Source organism: Botryllus schlosseri, chromosome 4, assembly GCF_051294905.1.
Source record: "Botryllus schlosseri isolate E-star chromosome 4, Bs_hap1, whole genome shotgun sequence".
Taxonomy (NCBI): domain Eukaryota; kingdom Metazoa; phylum Chordata; class Ascidiacea; order Stolidobranchia; family Styelidae; genus Botryllus; species Botryllus schlosseri.
In genome coordinates, this window is record NC_137239.1 from 1851238 (window position 1) to 1872812 (window position 21575).

The window sequence follows — 21575 nt, forward strand, 5'->3', positions numbered from 1 at the left end:
TTTTCGATTTTTATTTTTGGCAGTTTTGGCATCGTCCTCTAAATAGATAGTTTCAGCCTCAAATTAGTCACAAAAACGCTTTATGTGGGCTAGTTTGTCAAAAGACACCACAAAATGTGTAGCATCCACGTATAATCAGTGCCAACAAACAATAAGAAGAAAAAACCAAACGATTTCATAGGTTAATAATATCAAACGAAACCACAAAATGTGCAGTATCCATCGGACTCGGTGCCAAAAAGCAAAAAAAAAAGCCTAACAAACACAGCTGAATGTTACAGCTGTTGAATAGACTTAAATCGTTTGCACTGTAACAGTGCTTCCAAACTCGGGTCAGCTAAGTTTCTCCTAAATTCATTTCTCGCCCAGCGAATCTGGGAAATATCGGCTTCAACAGTAGCCGTTGAGGGAAAGAATGTTGCCAGTCATCCACAAAAGGTTTTAAGAGCTTCAAAATCTTTGGAGGGCCGAACCGGCTTCCATGCATCAGGAAAAGAGATCACTTCGCCATTGCCACCGATCTCATCGCGGAAAGAATTTTCTTCCCGATCCTTTTCCAGGAGTTTCCTGTGTTGTCTCTCAACACATTCTATTTAATAGCCCGACTATCATTTCTCCTTCAGTCTACCGACATATTTTCAGAGGACTTTTGTCACTTCAGGTGGCTTTAATATTACCAACTCCCATGGAAGAGTGCCGGGAAGGTTAGCTTGTTTAAGAACACTGAGCAACAAGACTGTCTGGCAAAACGAGACTATATGCAGCTCAGAAATAGCCAGACAGTTTGTTGCGTCACAATGTTCAACTCGATCACAATGCAAAAATCGTGGTTGATTTTGGGGGTTCCAGCTCCATGAGCAGAATATAATTTATATTTTAATAATCAGTACTGCGGCAGCTTCTCATTGATACCCATTTAATCAAATTTAGTGCTCGACAAGTCGGTCAAAAATGGTCGTAAAATTGCCTTTGGACAAATGGAAAGTCTGACGTAAACCAAATGCAGTCAGCCGTTCAATCACGCTGTGCCCACACCATTTAAGACACCATGCTTTCACCCCTAATGGGTGGGCTGGACCCAGATTAAGAAACCTGCCTTTCACAAACGCTCTTCTCGCTTGTAACGTGGTCCTGTTAAAAACACCATGAACGAAACACACTATTTGGCAGGCCGTGTTATTTTTGGCATATGCCAAAAATTGCTTATTTTTGGCATTTTGAAATTTTTATTTTTGGCAGTTTTGGCATCTGGCTCCTGAAATGCCAAAAATAACACGGCCTGAACATGAGGCTTAGAAATAACTAGTTGACTACTTAACAGTTCGGAAATGAAACTCTAAGGCAAAATTCCCCCAATGATATATATCATTGATTCCCCTAATTGTGGAATTACCCCTCGATCATGGTTAGGAATCACTGAGGTAGTGGAAAATAAACAAATATACTTTTGTTGTTTCTTGTTATTTCATTATGTTGTTCTCCTTGTGACTGGTGGTGAAATAACGATTCCATGCATTCCATCAGCCCTGGCTGATAATGCCTAACTTAATAGAATTGGTTATTACACCTCGCTTCGGTCAAATACTGGATTATGACGTCATAAATGGTGGATGTAGGTGGTACGCGAGCACTGCCTAAAACCTCAAAATGGTACGTAGTTGGAAAAAGGTTAGGAACCACTGGCTTAAAACATGTTTTAAACAGTGTTCTTAACAAATGCCTTTTTAAATTTTTTCAAGCGTTGTCTAATTATGCCATAGTTGTGTAAATACGTCCCTGGAAACCATGTGGTATGATCCTACGCACGATTTGCACCAAAAATATTCGACGCATACGCTGGGGAGTGGCTGAAACCCTCATAATCGTCGTCGGTTCATAAGTTTATGCATGTAGAATCGATGTAGATCAGTGTCTCCCAAACTTTTTTTAGCTACCGTCCCCCTGGACAACGAATAAAGTGCCAGCGCCCCCTGACACCCCCCTCACACCACGCCTAAATGATAAAACGAAAGTTGTTCTGCATTTATTACAGCTTGTAATTAAACGGATGAAGCTATTGTAATATTATCATCATCCTCGACATATTGGGTTTGAGTCGTGATAAGAACATTCTTATTCCAAAATATCCAGGGTTCACGTCCCGTAGGCCCTACTGTCAAGTCGATTTCTGCTGTGAGCCTTTATCACCTTATCGCGGCACTTTGTTTGTTTGTTTTTTGGGTATTCATGGTGTTTGTCGACTACTATGGTCATTCACACCAGACCGATATTCTTTTTTTATTTTTCCGTAACTGCCGACTTAAAACACGTTCAATCAAATATGAGCGGGGAAGGGCAATGACGAAAAATTCTAACCGACTCCAGTGAGAGAGTATTGCTATTTGATTCAATTGTGTATCCAGAACGATTGATTGTAGATACTGAACTTTGGGTTGAACTCAAACTTGTTCTACACTGCAATGTAATCAGCTCCCCAATCATTTCATGCTCGTAAACTTCACAGAATGGATTGAATATCCGGAGAGGAATTTCTTATTGGAATATATCCTGGAATCAAATCATCATCTCCTCGTGCAATTTTCTGAGTTGATTGCCTTATGTTTCTTCATCAAATTACGGTGAAATATCACGGGCTTATCATTGAATCTAAACGGTGCCATTTTAACCTTTATCAGGTTCATCATTACTAAGAACGGATATATTCTACTCATAAATTTTGGAAAATATGCCCGTCAAATCGAAGCGATATCGTTTGTCGCAACCAGAAACGTTGTGTCGAAGGCCGCGGTCGCGGCACTCGCACTGTGGTAAATCAACGATCGTTTGAGACAAAGTAAAATCACGCACGGCAGTTCTGTAATGCCATCACACCTTGCAGTGAGCAATACCTGCTCAAATTCTCACAACACACAGTGAACCACGCTTTTCAGGGATACTGCCGTCTGCTAAATTAGTCCAATGATGGGCAGGTTCAACATTGTGAAGTAACAATCGACTTTTCCGGTACAGCTGAATAGATAGACGGACGACCCTAAATTGCCTTGGCTGAATCGATTCCGCATTTTTACTGTGAATTTAGCTGCTATATTTATCAATAGTTTCGACACTACGCAGCTGTTGTCTTCTAAACCTACACCGCCCCATTTTCTCTCAGCGCCCCCCTACTGCCCCACTTTTCGAGCCAGCGCCCCCCAATCGCCCATTTCGTGGCCAGCGCCCCCTTCACGCTCGCGAACGCCCCCAGGGGGGCGCTGGCGCCCACTTTGGGAACCACTGATGTAGATCATTAGTACGGAATGGGTGTTCTGATGATGATGACCGCCGACCGTAAAAATGCTGCATTACGATGTAGTCCTTGTTAGGGATATTTTGGTCTGTTTATGACAGTGATCAGAAGCCCTTTTCGTCGAAGGAGCCATATTTACCCTATATTTTCTATTATTGATATCAATTCACTGTGACGTCACAACTCAATATTCGTGACGTCATGGATAAAAAAACAATAAGAAACATGTTTTAAACAGGGGCCCTGTTTTAAGATCAAGATCTCAGAGGTATCTTAAGCCAAGCTCTTCGTCAGCAGCAAATCAAAAAGCAGGCTAGGCAAATGCAATGAAGATATGTGTAGGCTAATAATTTATATAACGATGATCATCACTGGTGCTATAAAAGCGATCGTCAAAATAATTGATACGAGCTTTATCCGACCCACAACATATTTTTAAAGGCACGTCCACGGAAGGCGGTGTAGGAGTAACAATGCTCGTGAGACCCAACTCGACTACAATTGGATTCAGAAGTGACCAATTCACGCTCACCACTTCATCAGCAGTAGCTGGAAGCGTAATCAATGGACAACGGATACTGGCATCCATTCACATACCTAAAAATGCATCACGGGATGGTAATAAGACATTGGATATGTGCCTTCATTACACTACGTTAATGCAGTATAAATAAAGTAGGGCCTATTTGATAATTTGCGCAATTGCAAAATTTTAAACAGCGTATGGAGCAAATCAAGTTAGCAGCGATTTCTAATACATAATCCGTCCTTTACAACCATTTGTATACGCCACACACACACACACACACACTACTTGTTATTAGGCCGTATACACGAAGTGGTGTAAGTCCCATTCCCGTATAGGCCTACCACAATTTTGTGCCCTTCTTAGAGTAGTACATGTAAACATAATCTATGTCGGATAATTCATATGTTATCAGAAAATATTTGCAGTCTCTCAGAAGTCCTAGGAAATTTCGGCTCATATGGACAAAGAATTAGTTGGTTACGTTGTAGGCTACTGTATTTTTCGGCTCACTGGATTGTTTGTTCTGTTTATTCACAACAATGGCTTCTATCTCCTCTAACGTCATTGGCGCCCAGCACGGTAATTTCATTAAAATCATTGTCTTTTTGTGGTCTTCTTGTCATATTACGGACCACGCTCACGCTCTCCCACCATCGGTAACTCTCGTTTTTCGTGCATCCGTATCTTGAGTAGAGATCGACCGATATTGATTTTTGCAAGCCTATAACGATTCCGATAATCGAGACACTCACAAAGCCGATAACCGATATCATTGGACGATATTAATATGGCGAGAGCCGGGGAGCATTTCGCGAACAATACTATATAATACGCAAGATGGCTCTTGTACATGCCCCATAATGCCGGACAACAAACAAGAAAACTGAAATTAAAATAATTATTGCCTAATTGTGTAATTCATTGAGATTTGTAATAACCCAAAGAGCAAAACGTGATACAGAATTGCAGATCAGTCCAGTAAAGGTAGATTGTAATGCAGGAGGCATAGTTTCTCTGCATGCTCAACCAGTTAACCTCGTCCTGCAAGTGTAAATCTGTCACATATCGCCCTTGGCGTCGTCGATTTTTTGAGATTGAGAACACGATGCATTGAATTTCCAATATATTTTATGCTTGTTATATATGAAATATCGACGGCGGTATTGGCCTTCATTTTGGGCTTTTCATACACTGCAATTGCAGTGAAGTTAGCGATTAGGAGCCCAGATAAACGTCCGTCCCGTAGAATTTGGTTTAAACCGGGACTTACCGCATAGCTCGGACGCGTCTCTGGGAGCGTGATTATCTACGTGATGTTCGAGCTATTCACTCAGTTTTGGCTATTGCGACTGTGATGTGAAGCTCCAGAGATTATTTCGTCGGAACACTGAATATTTCAGATAAATGCAAAGTGAAATCCGCCCGCACATTTATTTTCATCGAAGTTTGACTGATACAGTTCTCGAAGGCTAGGGTTACCATACGTCCTCTTTTAAGAGGATTTATCCTCTTTTTTGACTTTTTAGAAAGTGTCCTCGGAGGACGCCCTTTCGTCCTCTTTTTTGAGATTTTGTACTCTTTTTTGAAAATTTAGGTCACATTTAGGGCAAAATGCGAGTGATATGCCGGAAATTAGCACATAAGTGACGCTTCGGCGGGTATTTCGGAGTGAAAAACGGTGATCTAAGCTCTGAGCGAAATGTTGACCCTTTTTTTTATTTTTAGTCAACCGATCACAAAGTGGGAAAAATTCACCGATTTTTGAGAATTCTTCTCCGGTTTTGCAAGTCTCAAATTTCTGAAATAGTGTCCTATTTTTAGGTTTCCAAAATATGGTAAGCCTATCGAAGGCGCCCCGAAACCAGCAGTCGTATAGTATATCGTGCTTGAAACGGGGTCCAGTTAAATTGAAACTGATCGTGTGATACGCCCACATTTCATTTCCAACATTCAGGCAGATATCAAAGTATTTTTTAAAGATTTATTGATAAAAGTGCATGACTTTGTTTGTAAATGCCCGAAGTGTTCAACGAACTGCAGCAAACAACCAAATACAATGAATAAAGCTAACACCTGTTTTTATCATATTGGGTATATGTTATGAAATTGTATATTACATCTCCAGCACCGTTTATTGGTGTTGAAGTTCATTTTTATTTTTCAAGCGGACGGTTAATACCACCGCGTACTTATAATACGAGGTAAAAATCAAGTGACCAACGCAAGGTATGCTTAATTCACGGCCCACATTTCAATTGTACCTTACCACACATGCTGTTTCATAACCTGCCATGGAAAAGCCATGCCCGAATGCAGTATCTGTGCGGATATATATATAGAACGTTGGAGTTCTTGATTCGGATGTTTGATTGCCAGGCTTGAGTTTCAAAAATATTATGAATTGTTTTTAGATAAATACTATGATGAGATTACGCTTGGTGAAACTCCAAAACTCGATATCATCGTGACTTCACTATAACCAAATTTCACAAATAAGAGATAGTGTAAAGAGTTATCGTTTACAAGTTACTGTTTTTTTCCATGTTATGTTATTTTTAGCATCGAAATTGTCCTTCAACGTTATCGGGAACACCAATCTATTTCCAACAAACAGTACCGCACCATCGCTTGAAGGTTCTGAAGTGGCAGAGAAGACCAATGTATCAATGCTGGTGCTTTCAGCCACGGTTGAAAACAGAAACATAACTGATCTTCCGCCAGATGGACGTCTGACATACTCAGTATGATTGAATTACTTGGTGGTGGAAATTTTGTGAGAGCACTATGAGGACAATATAGAATAAGATTCGTCTCCCAAAAATCAATAAAAGAAAAGATCGTGAAGACACAGACACACACTAAAACTACATATAACTGTGGGACTGGAGTAGGCTACATATACTGAGAGTTGAACCCAATTAATTGATTAATGTGAATCATGATTTTAAAGAATGACTTTTTTCTAATTTTATCGTTTAACGGAGTATGTAGAAATACCTGTTCAACTGTATAGTTTCCATGTGAAGTACTTTCAAAAGTTATTCACTTACGTTATGTTGTCAGAAAGACCCTAACGACGACTAATGTATCAACGTGCTTTTAGTGCATTAGTTGGTGTTCTTCATCATGTGCAATTGTTACACCAGCTGCCAGTGCCATATGACAATGAAACGCAGAATCGATCGTGTGTGTATTGGTTGGAATCAGCAGGGGATTGGGATGACCGAGGATGCTACGTGGATGGAAGCACCCCGGACACACTGACTTGCTCGTGTGATCATTTAACAAACTTCGCTGCTTTGTTGGTGAGCAATTACTAATAATGATGACATTTCATTGTATGATCGTAACAGTAGTGTTGTCCAAAAACACGAACCGCATAACAAGCAACATACGCACTAATAAAAATGTTTCATTTATGATGATTCACACTATTTATACTTCTAAATTACATTGATACTATTGATTGAATTGGCTTCCGAGCGTAAAATACTAAAACTACAGATCAGTGGTTCTTAACTTGGGGGGCAGTGGTTCTCAATTAGGCTACCCTAAATCAACACAATTTAATTCAATTCTAAAACTTATCAAATTTAGCATGGCAGTACAGAACGACGCCGTGCTGTCTGTAGTCACTACCAGCATTAGGATTAGTCTCAGTATAACCTACCATAAAATAAATTTATGTCCTGTTCAATATTTTTTGCTATTTTCACACATGTTTGGGGAAGTTTGTCAGAACTGTTGAAGACTCAACAACTGGCATGCGGATTTAAACTTGGCGTAAGACATACTAGCCTATATGTACACTATTGGATTAGAGATGGGCTACCGGCGGTCGTAGAAGAGAATTTATTTTGCTGTCGACACTTAAAGGGGCACTGCGCTCTAAAAATGATGTGGTCTCAAATTGAAGGTAAAAACGAACAAAATTTTTTGGCCGCGGCCATTTCCTTCAGAACGCCACCATAATGGAGCTGCAATTTATTGAAATTTCTACAAGACCAGCTGCCGCGGCTGCTTAACCCGTTGATGGCTCGATATCTTCACCGTCGCACTTGCTCGACGCGATTAGGCAGTCACGCAGAGAACGAATTGTAGATAGTTGTCAGCTGATGTTATGAAGGAAATGTGTCTAAGTTTCGTTCTCTGCGTGACTGCCTTATCGCGTCGAGCAAGTGCGACGATGAAGACATCGCGCCATGTAACGGGTTAAGCAGCCGCGGCAGCTGGTCTTGTAGAAATTTCAATAAATTGCAGCTCCATTACGGTAGCGTTCTGAAGGAAATGGCTGCGGCCAAAAATTTTTCTTGGTTTTTACCTTTAATTTGAGACCACATCATTTTTAGAGCGCAGTGCCCCTTTAACACTTTAGCTGCCAAGGCCTATTATGGAAATTGCCAGTAAACGCCAGCGAACAATGAATTTTCGACTAGTTGGATATTTGGCTGGAATCGGGCGTGCTGATAAGTGCAAAACTTGCGCAACTTATGAATTTTTTTTTTTCAACATCAAGGAATTATGAAAATAATTCAATTTTTTTGCTGCTCATTTTATGAAAAGCCACCTAGTGGTCAAACCAGAAATAGGTTGACCTATTGTATGCAGATGTGATTTAAAGAAATACTTCCGGCAACGAAAATGGTGGTTTATGACAACAAGCCTATTCAGTAGCCTCGGATACAGCCGTAATCCGGGGATAGAACCAATTCCGGACTTGATGTACTCATTTCAAAAATATCCTAAATATGGGATCGCTGGCAGTTTATGGGATTGAGTAAAATCCTATATTTAGGATTGTTGGCAGTCAAAGTGCCAATTAAATTAGTATGAGTTGGTGGTCGCATCGACATGCAAATGGACGCCGGAATCGGAGTCGTGTGCTCCTCGCGAAATAAATTTGTTTATGGTACATTTGGGTGATTTCAATATATTTCAACTATTTCCTCTACCGATTCAGCGACAATCCTTACGAGGGGTCATGAAATAATAGCATGCAACAAAGTGAAGAATAACAATTGGCTCACCCGAAAATGAATTATCATTTATAACTTGCCTTAACTTTTCGAAAGCACCCCCTCCATGAACCCTATCGGTGAATGTGATCACATGGGCTCAGTAAGGATAAATATTTGATAGTAATATGTGATACTGCTACTATTAATTACGGAATTCATTCGTGAATCTGAAAAATTTTCGCGGCCGGATCGACAATATGTAATGCCAGCGACTATTCATAACATTGCCACTCGTGATTTCGGTACGTACAATAGGCTGTTGTGAAAAGTAGAATAGTCCGAACTTCACCGGGAATGGATATGGACAGATTAACATAGGTATTTAGTTAGTTAGTTTATTATTTCTATGCCCTGGAATGCGGCCTTACGCCACATAAGTAATCGAAATGCGGCCGTGATTAGCAAAAAGGTTGCCTACCTCTCTATTAGATGATGTGCTCTTTTTGACATGACGATACGTGCAGGGGGTCAGGGGGGTCGCAATTTTTTGACCATCGCCAAGGGGGGCGCATGTCCAGAAAGGTTGAGAACCGCTGGTATTGAAGATTCGCATCGCAAGCAAAAAGAGGTAAACAACGATATCTTCAATTTTTAGGTTCTGCCAGTCTGCTGCCGCCGCTGCCGCTGGGGGTTCTTGTGGGCCCGCGACGGCTAAATCGGTGATTTTCACACTCAGACTTGGAAATTACCATAGCCAAGTTGACTTATATGTCGTTAAGAAGCTAATATAGATTAGTATAGCTCAATGTTTCTTAACTGGGATTCACTGAGCCAGTCGTGCCGGAGGTAAAGCTAAAGAACCACTGTACTTTTCAAACTAGCAGTAGTAAAAGTGGTCTATGACTTTTTGTAGTATATGCCTGTGATACACGGTGAATTCCATTCAGGGGTATATTTCTGGATCGAAAGGACTTCGTTACACAACAATCGTAGGATGCTCGATATCAGCATTTGCCCTACTGATCCTGGTGTTGTTGTTCTTTTGCATTCCGTGAGTAATATGTTATTTCGAATCGTTTATTTAGTCAGATTTTCTCAAGGAAATCCGGCAAAGCCGCATCATGGGAGCAGTCGTTAATTCAGACTGCTCCAGCTCCAGCTCCGGAGCTCATGCATATCACTGCTCCGGATCCGAAAACTACCAAACGATCCAGGCAGTAGTCCGTAACAACGTTTGTAGCTGGTTGTATGGGTGTGCGAAGTCCAGTGACATGATTATCACTCAATGACGTCTGTTGATGACGTCATAGCCGCGTGTGGACGTTTTTTACTCCATGCCTTTGGTGTGCAATTCATTAAAACACTGATGTCACGTTTTGAGTCTGTCACTTCAATCGTTAATATCAAGCCATACCGTCGGATTTAATCTTGAAATAGTGCGAATACAGAAGTGTTACTGTTGCAAGAGCAATAGGAGCGCATCCCGAGACCTGATCAGTAGCAATCCGCTTTCCTACCAAATAGTCAACGGTTCGCAATTCGCTATTTCTGTTCGTTACTAGTCCGCCCTTTGTCGATCATGTTTACTACAATATAAAATGTTCCCTTTTAAAACAATCGAATGAACTAAGAATTAGTGCGACTGAGAATTTAGCGTTGCATCAATATTTCATAACTCAATTCAATACCGTACACGATGCACCGTGTCAATACAAATTTAACTATATGCTCACAAGTGACAATGCGCAACGTTTCAAAAGTGTATCTAACAGACAAGCATGAATACACAAAGCACATGATTACAAACTGGAAAGCGCACATCCAATCCATAATTGCCCCCTTATATCCAACACCATGGGGTTCGGACATCGCAATTATATGCGGACAATGATGACGTTCTGGGCTGTCTTGGTGTATTTTCCTATTTACGCCCGTATATTCATACTGGAGTAAACGATCATGCGCGTGATTGATTTCAATTCGTAGGCATTTACCATAACACACTGTCCAATTTCGCGGTACGATAAAAAAAATTATCACCAAAGAAATTGCTTTCGCTCGTCTAATTTGGAAAGGAAACGGTATTGCTCGGCTTGCGCGTCACCATATTGATATGTGCAGCAAGTGCGGTCAACATATTATGAAATCGGGAAATCAGGATAATTTCATGACGTTATGAAAGTTATTTTACCGAGATCGATAATAGACTATTTTGTTATATACACTGCCGTTATTTTGTGCTGACTGAAAAATATCCACTTTTTACAACAATTCTGCGGTGTCGACTAAATAAAGTGCGTACTACCGCTTAGCCCGTCGTTAAACATTTATGCCTGCATTGAACGTCTTTTGTGGAATTTGGCGGCATTTTAGGCTAAAAGGAGGTCACATTGTCAAAAAATGTCATTGAGACGAGATGCGGACATTTCCTTCATATGGTAACACTACCAGCATGGTCATGTTAAATACTCTGGCGGCCCTCATGCATAGACCATCCGTATGATTACTAGGGCAAGTTTTTGCAACTATTTCTACAGTTTCCGGCGACTTCTTCAATACTCAGAACGTATGTTGTATGTGATTTTTTAAGCTGTTTGCAGGAATTTTCTTTTACAAGATTTTTCTATTTCGATAGAACTGTTTACCGCGACTATTATAAAAAGAAAACATGCTGTAAAAATCTTTCTAATATGGTTCTAGTTGTAGCCGCGAAAGAGGGGTGGAATCTTCACGCATACACAATAGATATAACTGTCCTATCCAACACCCCAAGATCACGCGTTTCTGCCTGCTTCGTTGGATTTTATTTTACACAGACGAAAAACGGTTTTCTGAAAGCATTAATACACAGCGAATTAACACAAATTGTTTAGTACCGGATAAATAAATATATATTTACTTGACGGTGTTTCCTTGAGGACAGTTACAAATTTCGAATCAGACTATTCATAATAATTATTTTAGGATCTATAAAAAATGCGATGTAAATACGATTGAATAAGATTGATAGTCGAAATATTAGCAACTGATACAAAGCAGGCAACGAGGGCGAAACTGAACGGCAGTGAACTATATAACAGTTACGTCACAAAGGTCATACAAGGTTTTTTGAACCGTGATGTTTATGGCTCTTGAAGTCCGAAATCGCGACTTCATCCTGGCCCTTTAAAAATTGAAAATTTGAATTTATGCAAGTTTGGCAATTTTTACACAATTGCAAATTCCCAATGAAAACACAAAGAAAGGAAAGGTTACAATACTCAAAAAACTGCAACAAATTTCAACTCTCAACAGTCACGAGCTTCAGAGAAGCACCAATTTGTTTATGGGTCGTTTCAAAATATTCGTTTTGGTGAAGACTCTCACGCTTCTCACCAACCCAGACTTGTCAGGTAGGGTTTCAATCACACGACCTAGCAACCACATGTTGCAAGGTAGGTTTTGATCCAACACAAGCACAACATCACCTACAGTGATATTTCTTTTCTTTTCATTCCATTTTTGGCGAATCTGAAGTAGTGGAAGGTGTTGTTTCTTCCACCTTGTCCAAAAAAGATCAGCCAAGTACTGGACTTGTCTCCATCTTTTTCGGGAGTAAACATCTTTGACATTGAACACATCAGGTGGTAGCATGGGTTTATCTTTCAACAACAATAGACTGTTAGGGGTTATTGGGGTCAAATCATGAGGATCACTAGACACGGTTGAAATGGGGCGATTATTCATAATTGATTCACATTTGCACATCAATGTTAATAGAGATTCATCAGACAACATTTGTTCATCACACAAAGCACCCAAAATCTGTCGCACTGTTCGAATTTGTCTTTCAAATACACCACCATGATTGGACGCACAAGGGGTATGAAACAACCAAGTTATTTGTTTTTGCACCAAGAAATCTTGTATTTTTGTTTGATTCCAAGTTAAAATGTTTTGTCTCAACTCCTTCTCACCTGATGTGAAGTTGCTGCCATTATCTGACCGTATCAAACTGATTTGGCCACGGCGTGCAATGCAGCGACGCAGTGCCATAATGAAAGAATCAGTGTCCAAACTATTCGCAATTTCGATATGAACAGCGCGAGTGGTTAGGCAAGTGAACAAAACGCCATATCGTTTTAACTCAGATCTACCACGTTTTACCAAAAACGGACCAAAACAGTCAACCGCAACTGCGTGGAACGGCGGGTCATTCGGAGTTAATCTATCAGATGGTAGATCAGACATTTGTTGAGATTCTGGTTTTCGTTGACGTTTCCTACATGAGACACAATTTTTCAGAACGGATCGTACTTTGGAATTGATCGTGACAATCCAAAATCTTTCTCTGACTTGGGCGATAACATATTCCCGGCCACTGTGGCCACATGAAACATGTGCATCTCGAATTACCAATTCTGCAATCGGACTCTTTTTTGGAATGATTATAGGATGTTTTGAGTCGTAACCAATAGGAGCATTTTGATTTCTGCCTCCAACCCGGAGGGTCCCATTATCCAGAAATGGTAGCAATTTGTAGATCGGGCTAGATCTTTTGATTTGTTCATCAGTCTTCAGTCTTTCTATTTCTTCAGAGAAGTGCTTTGTTTGCTCATGACGTATAAGCATTTCTTCGGCAGCTTTAACTTCGGTTAAAGCCAATGCCTTGTTTGTCAGCTTTGCATTTAGTTGTTTGTTTCTCGCTTTGGCAAGAAGATTATTTCAGAAGCGCAAGACCCATGCCAGCACCCTTTTCAGTCGAGTCCAGCATGAGATCTTGGAGATGAGTTCATCAAGAACCGAATTTGGAGTGGTAATTGTAAGAAAACACAATTTGTTTGGCTTTTTGATTTCTGGGTCATCACCAGACAACTCCTCTAGAAATGTTGGTTGTTGAGGCCACTCCGAAGAATCTTTCCACAAGAATTCTGGACCGAATTTCCACATGTCGCAAGTCAAGAATTCAGAAACAGTCTGGCCCCGAGAAGCAATATCAGCAGGGTTTTGTTTTGAAGGTACATACCTCCAGTCCGATAATCTGAAGACTCTTTTATCATATTGATTCTGTTCGCAACAAAGGTTTTGAAGGCTTTGTCTTTGTTTGTGAGATATCGCAAAACAGTCGTGCTATCAGTCCAGAAGTATGAATCGTCAATAGGCAGGTCCAGCTCTTTTAGCAGAAATTTGTTATTACTGGCAGATATTGTTGCAGCGCACAACTCCATTCTCGGAATGGTAGAACCTTTGATGGGGGCGAGTCTTGTTTTCCCACAAACAAAAGAACAGTGAATATCACCTGCATCATTCACATATCTCAGATAAGGTACTGCACCATAGCACAACTCAGAGGCATCTGAGAAGTGGTGAAGTTCGATTCTTGTCACCTGTCCAAACTTTGACGGTTTGAAACATCTTGGAATCGTAAAGTTTTCAAGCATCTGTAGTTGAGATAACCAGTTGCACCAAATCTTTCTGGCTTCTTCAGGCAACGGGTCATCCCAATTGTAGCTATTTTTGCATAAGTGCTGCATCAACACCTTCATTGGTTGCACTATAGTTTGCGCCATTCCCAGCGGATCAAAAATTGAGTTCACGATACTCAGAATTCCTCTTCTGGTACAAGGTTTGTGTTTTTCTTTGACGCGGAAGCACCACGAATCATCTTCTATATTCCACGCAAGCCCCAATGTCTTCTCCATCGGTAGCTCATCAGTTAACAAGTCAATATTTTCCAGGTTTTTAGCTCTGTTTGATTCCGGTATTGCTGCCAGTACTTCTCTGCAATTGCTTGCCCATTTTGACAGATCAAATCCACCTTTGCTTAGCAGAGAGCTGACATCTTCCACACGACGAATTGCAGCAGGAGTATCCTCACAGGAATCAAGAAAATCATCAACGTAGAAGTTCCTTTGAACCGCATTTATGACATCAATGTCATAGGCATTTTTGTTGTCTTCAGCGACAGTTCGTAGAGCAAAGTTGTCACAGCTAGGGCTGCTCACACTCCCAAATAAAAATACAGTCATGCGGTACGTTTCGAGTTGTTGGTTTGGATCATTATCCTTCCATCACAGGAAGCGTAACAGGTCTCTATCAGATTCATCAACCTTAACCTGGTGGAACATTGATCGAATGTCACCTTGGATCGCAACTTCATTTCTGCGAAAGCGCGATAAAACACCAACAAGGTTGTTTGTTAGGTCTGGCCCTTGTAACAGAAGGTCGTTTAACGCCAGGTTATTGAATTTTGCAGAGGCATCGAAAACGACGTGAATAGTCTTCTTTTCAGGGTGATACACACCGTGATGGGTCAGATACCAGGTTTTACCAACTGGCCCATCATTGTGAACCATCTCGGCATATCCATTTGTGATCATGTCAGACATGAAAACTTTGTATTCACCGAAGAACTTTGGATCCTTTTGGAATCTTTTCTGCAGATAATTGATTCTTTGTTTTGCTTGATGTTTGTTGTCGGGCAGTGTTAAATCCGGATGTTTCAATGGTAATTCCATTTGGTAGTGCCCGTTCGAGTCAAGTAGGATTGTCGATGACACCTTTTCCATAAATAGTTTATCATTTACAGAGAGTTCAGTTTTGTCATTTGCTATGGAAATGACATCATCGTGACACATCCTGCACAAAGGGTTTGGATTGGTTTGAATGAAATAGGAATGAGGTTTAAAAGGTTCGGATTGTTTTGGGCATGTAAACATCCATCCGATGGCACTTTTCACTGCGAAGTAATCCTCAGGTCCATATATAGTTTCCAGAGGCTTATGAATTTTGGGGTTGTTTTTACCAATCAGCAGACCGATGTCTCCAGAAAGATCTGGGATTGGAATGTCTTCGAATTGTCGAAATTGATGTACATCAGTTTGTGTTGGCCGCAGGTCGTTGTCCAGAGCGATTTTCTCTGTAGATATCAGTGACTTCAGAGGTACGTATTCTGATATTTCGTAATCAGAAATCTCTAAACCACGAACAATGGTTGACTTCATGGTATTTTTAGATGGTTCGATTGTTTGGAAAGTTACGTTTCGCTCGGGCCCAGCGAGACCGAGTAGTTTCACGAGTTCTTCAGATATGAATGAACAATTGCTCGCATTATCAATTAATGCCAAAGTGGCGATTGACTCGTCAGTGCCAACGATCCGTAGTCTTGCCAACACTACATTCAAAGTCACACATTCATCATCATCATCATATTCATTGTCATGGCAGGAAGCACTGAAGAAAGAGGTAACTTCTTTTGAATCAGAAATTTTGCCTTGGCCTTCAATTTGTCCATTTGCTGAATCCAAGGTTTTGTTAGCAACCTCTTTTATCTTTTCGTCAGGTGGTGAAGAAGTGTTGTGTGATTGCCTTTGCAACCAGGCCTTATACAAGCTTGAATGCGTTTGCATGCTTTTCCAAAGTGTCCCGACTTTAGACACTTGAAGCAGAGTCCTTTGGTGTTGACGAATTCAACGCGATCAGGATACTGCATTTTGCGGAACTGGGTACTTTGATTCAAGAAATGCTTTTCGTTGCACATGAAACAAAGTTCCAATGTTGGAGTCACAACTTGTGTACTGAATGATGCCTTGGGCTTGCCAGTTTTGAATACACCCGTCACTTGCTTCTTGGATATTTCATGATTAGGGTTGGTATATTTACTAGTGATTTCTCTAATTTCTCTAATTTTCTGGCGAACATAGTCATTTACATGTTCAACAGTCAGTTCGGTTTTCAGGTCAAAAGTGACCTCCGCCACTAAGGTTCTCCAACCAGGCTGCCAAGAAGGGGGAAGTCTCTCGGCAATTTGTTCAACCATAGAGCGTTAAACATCATGAATTCTTCCAAATTTGGTTAACTTATTGGTGCAGGTGGTTAACGATGCATGAATAAACAGCAGAGAATCGTTGTCACCTTCTACAAGTTTCGAGCCATTTATAACAGTGTTTATGTAGCGGTCGCTTATTTGGAACGGTTGGCCAAAATTGTCTCTCAAAACCGCAAGAGCTTCATCAAAGCAGTTTTCCATATCTTCACAAGCTTTAACAAAAGTATTGGCAATACCTCGGGTGTATTGCAAAAGATGCATCAACTTCTGCTTTTGCGTCCATGGTTGACGATTCAAAGTAGCATTTATCATTTCCTTGAATGTATCAAATTCAATTGGGTCGCCACTAAAACATTTTGGTTCCAACTTGAATGAGACAATTTGATCCCTAGGTTTAACCTGGTGAATGACATACGGATTCTCACATTGAATCAAGTTAGGCGGTTGGTTAGGCTTTACATTGAGATCAGACATTGAACTGTGCAGCCTGCTGTAGCTGCTTGATTTGAATTAGCTGGCACAAAGGGTTGTACGCTACCAGATGCATAAGGACTAGGTAAATTAGTAGTTATTTGTGTATCAATCATGGGAGGTGCTACAATAAGGCGTCTATTTTTGGCATCAATTACAGGCGATTGATTTTTGGGCGCAATGCATGCGTTCAAACGAGCAGTCACAGTTACTGTTAGATCTTTCACGCACACAAACATTCTCATTCATAGCATTAGACATTTGGCGAGAACTGTGAGACATGATATTAAAAGGAATAGCCACACCTGCGTATGAAGTATTTGAAGATATCGGTGGAGTTACATTTGGAGCAACACTTGTAGACGGTTCAGCAATTGAAGTTATTGCATTGCTCGTAGGTTGAATAGTTGCACTTGCTTGCTGTAGCTGTTCTGGAACAATGCTTGTTTGAGGAGCCAGACTCCTGTTCTCAGATGGCTGCAGTTCTGCCGCTGTCAGTTGAGGTGGACTTTGCGTTGATACACGTCGTCTAGTGAGTTCCAGTTCTAGTTCACAAGTATTTTGCAAATGTTCTCGTTTTACACGGCGAGCTGTTTCGTCAGCATTTTGATGCATCCTTTGTTTATTAATCATTTCACATTGCTGATTTTGCAGTCTTTGTAGTTCTTGTTCTTCTTCCTCCAACTTCCTCCTTTCTTCCTCCAATTTCTTTCGTAGATCTTCTTCTAACTTCCTTTTTTGTTCTTGTAGATTGGCTCGGGCCAAAGCAGTTTGATTTTGAATTGATTGTATTTCAGTGTTCAATGAAGCCTGAATATCTTCAATATCCTGTTTGGCTCGTGCAGAGCATATTTCTTGCAGTTTCCGGTGATAATTTACGACATTTTCAACATTCATTTCACTATAGCGAGATTTAGTTGAATGACTTGATGTAGAAGTACCGGTACCTGTTGATGACCGATGACTTGAACTTGATTTGCTTGAACTTTTTGCTTTCAAGTATTTGTGCTCTAAAGCCTTTGACATGGATCTCGTTTGAACTGATGATTTTGATCTGGCACCATGAGACCTTGAAGATTTTGTTTTGTCTTTTGTTTTGGTGACTTTGTTGTCTTCTTCGCATCTCGGCGTCATATCCAGATCAGGATCTTTGGTTTGGTTGTTGAAATCCATGACAATGACAGTTGAGTTTTTCTTTGTTGATTGGTGCACTTGTTGAGTGGAATCGTCAAAACACTTTATGTAGCCGCGAAAGAGGGGTGGAATCTTCACGCATACACAATAGATATAACTGTTCTATCCAACACCCCAAGATGACGCGTTTCTGCCTGCTTCGTTGGATTTTATTTTACACAGACGAAAAACGGTTTTCTGAAAGCATTAATACACAGCGAATTAACACAAATTGTTTAGTACCGGATAAATAAATATATATTTACTTGACGGTGTTTCCTTGAGGACAGTTACAAATTTCGAATCAGACTATTCATAATAATTATTTTGGGATCTATAAAAAATGCGACGTAAATACGATTGAATAAAATTGATAGTCGAAATATTAGCAACTGATACAAAGCAGGCAACGAGGGCGAAACTGAACGGCAGTGAACTATATAACAGTTACGTCACAAAGGTCATACAAGGTTTATTGAACCGTCATGTTTATGGCTCTTGAAGTCCGAAATCGCGACTTCACTAGTCTCTCTGATTTGAACAACGAAGAGCTATATGATGCCAATGTTATATATGACCCAACAATTGGCATGCAAGCTATAAGTGTTCAAATTAAATTCAAAATAGAAGTATGACTTGGCTTTTCTCCAAGCCCCCACAAACGAAACCGAATGTGTCTATAGTATTTCGAGGCTAAGTTTTGTCAAGATAGTTAGGCAAGGGTGGCCAACCTGCAGCCGTAGAAGAGAATTTGTGCGGCCGTGGACACTTAAAGCAATTATAGCTTTCAATACAACATCCATTGTAGCAGTATATTTATTAAACTCGAAGACTTTTCGGGTGCCTCTTTTCAAGAGTTATCGGCACACTGAAGGGATTTAAACAGATTTAAAAGCAAAACCAAAAAGGCAAAGTATGACGCAACAATCAAAATCACAGACCATGAAATTCGCATTGTAGCAATGGCAACAATAACAAACTATGAAGTATACGGACATACGGTACTATAGTAGCAGCACAATTTGTAAATAAACAGTTACACGCACGGAACAACATGCACTAATGAGAAATTTATAGATTATAGAGGAAATCTTTTTGTCTCCATAAAATAGGTTTGCTCAACTGAAGAATAGTATACTCCAACACTTTTAAATGAAACAAAGACCTACCACGCGCAATAACAGTGAACATATTGTCATCATAGTGCTGTGCACAGGCAAGGTTTTCACTCAGATGCTGACCGATTGACGAAGCATGTGCTCGGTAAAAGTCTTCGAGTTTAATAAATATACTGCTACAATGGATGTTGTATTGAAAGCTATATTCAAGTTCTGTACCACGAACCAGATATTTAAGATATTTATATAGTAGCGCCCTTTGCAATCTGAGCACCGCAGTACCGATGTCAGAAGCACAGAAAAATGATGCGCCCGATCTATAAATACCAACTTGGAATCGTGTAGTCACCACGAAAGAAATTTGTTTCTGGAGGGTCTGGGCGATTTTAATATCTTTCCACTATACAGACAATCCTGATGGAAGGTCAAGAAATAACAGCATGCAAAGTGGCTAAATACAATTGGCCCACCCGAAGGTACCTCATTTATAACCTGGCCTGAATTTTCAAAAACACACCCTCCATCTAGGCTTACTCAACCGGGGAATCTGATCACATGGGCTGAGAAAGGATCATGTTTGATAAGAATACGTGAAACTACTAATATTAATGACGAAATTCATTCGTGAATATGAAAAATTGTCGCGTCCAAGAGTCTACTCATACTCGCGATTTCGGTGCGTAGTAATCCGATATAAATAAATTTATTAGTGCGGAGCTTAACGAAAGTGGACAATGAACAGGGGCAGTTTAAAATGGGTATTTGGCGTCGAGTTTGTTCATTGCGAGCTATATGTCTTTGAATGAGGCCGTAGGCTCGCTATATGACTGATCGAAATTCCGTGAATAGCGAAAAGTTTGGCCACCCTTAAGCAGTTAATACAACGTGTTTATAAAAGTGCATTCGTTATTTTACGAGAAGGAAGCGATAGCCTGGATATCTGTTACGATTACATTTTAAAGTAGGAATGTCCAACCTGCGGTGATCCCGCCAGGCCGTCTGTGAAATGGCAAAAAAACAAACTCGACAGCTCTGCAGAAGCTGACAGCGAATGCTGAAATGAATAGGTTTCAAACCTACAGAACATAAAAAATGTATGCATGATCGATTATTCGCGAATAAAGGAACGGGAAATATTAAACTGTTGGACTATACAGCAAAACCTCCCGAGTATCTCATATCATAATCACGGAAAAAAAACTTGTACATAAATGCAACTTACGTCAAAATTAAGTACAACCTTTTCACGATGTTTGGGTAGCGAAACTTGCTCTAGTGATTACTATTTATGTAATTTGATCAGCGCGCATTAATATTTTTCGAACCGCACAATTGGCGATTGCTGTTCTGCTGAGCACGAAATTTTGGGTATAACAAATTAATAACGAGATAATGCGGCATATCTAGCCTACCCAGGTGTGGTGCCTATGTATGAAAAACGAACATGGTTGGCTAGAGAAGGTGTTTTCTGCGAGGAACAGTTCCTAATTTTGTGAACGACCGCCATGTAATTATGTGATTTCAGTAAATTGTGTAGCATAGAGTTGGTATATGTCCGGAAATGTCGGGAATTTCACTGTTAAAACTGCGTCCGAGAGGAATTTCTAAAATATGCATAAATGTCCGGAATTTCGAAGGCTTAAAGTAAGCTCATGATTTTCTCGTAAATCAAGATGAACAAAATTATTTTGGGCAGATTTACGCTACCTACAGGAAATTTTTCTTCGCGCTGCGCGCTATTTAGCATCATATATATTGATTTTAATATGGGGACTACCACCCTCGCAAAAACTGTTATCAAAAATGAATGAAAATAGCATTCATTTACAAAAATAAGTCCAATTGTAGTCGCAATTACAAGATAACGGTATATTCATGGAGTCGGTTTAGGCCGTTTGGATGCTTTATTCAAAGATAGTGGCTCTTAACCTGGGGGCAGTTTGCCGTTATTCTGGGGTTTGCAAAGATGTCAAACGTAATCAGCTTTTGAAATAGGCCGGGATTAGGTCTGTGAAAATGTGCCGACCTTCAATTAGTAATAAGTAGGTTAAGTTTTTGCAACTTTTTTTACAGCTTCTGGAAGCTTCGTAAATACTCATTATGTATGTAGTATGGTGTTTTAATCTGTCAGGAGTAGTTTTATGTTGCAAGTTTTTGCAACTTTTGTCTATATTTTTCATGCAACTTTTTTCTGCAACTTTTATCAAGTATTGCGCAAAATATGCCATAAAAC

The 21575-nt window shown here is 40.2% G+C and overlaps 1 protein-coding gene and 2 long non-coding RNA genes across 4 annotated transcripts in view; 1 reads left to right on the forward strand and 2 right to left on the reverse strand.

Annotated features, from left to right (window-relative positions):
• Positions 1-21575, forward strand: part of LOC145437845 (adhesion G-protein coupled receptor G7-like) — a 449423-nt gene that overhangs the window by 177246 nt on the left and 250602 nt on the right. The window contains exons 14-17 of one of the 2 annotated variants that reach the window (XM_080315184.1): positions 3728-3904; positions 6375-6556; positions 6962-7120; positions 9721-9824. In XM_080315184.1, the coding sequence (XP_080171310.1) occupies positions 3728-3904; positions 6375-6556; positions 6962-7120; positions 9721-9824 (622 nt within the window). The remainder of the gene's footprint in view (positions 1-3727; positions 3905-6374; positions 6557-6961; positions 7121-9720; positions 9825-21575) is intronic. The other variant, XM_080315185.1, reaches the window with a different exon arrangement.
• On the reverse strand, positions 11555-12046 carry LOC145436808 (uncharacterized). Its single transcript, XR_013914412.1, has 2 exons — positions 11673-12046; positions 11555-11604 (listed from the first exon to the last, which is right to left on the reverse strand). It is a non-coding gene; the product is annotated as an uncharacterized LOC145436808 (long non-coding RNA).
• On the reverse strand, positions 17736-18760 carry LOC145436832 (uncharacterized). Its single transcript, XR_013914428.1, has 2 exons — positions 18491-18760; positions 17736-18422 (listed from the first exon to the last, which is right to left on the reverse strand). It is a non-coding gene; the product is annotated as an uncharacterized LOC145436832 (long non-coding RNA).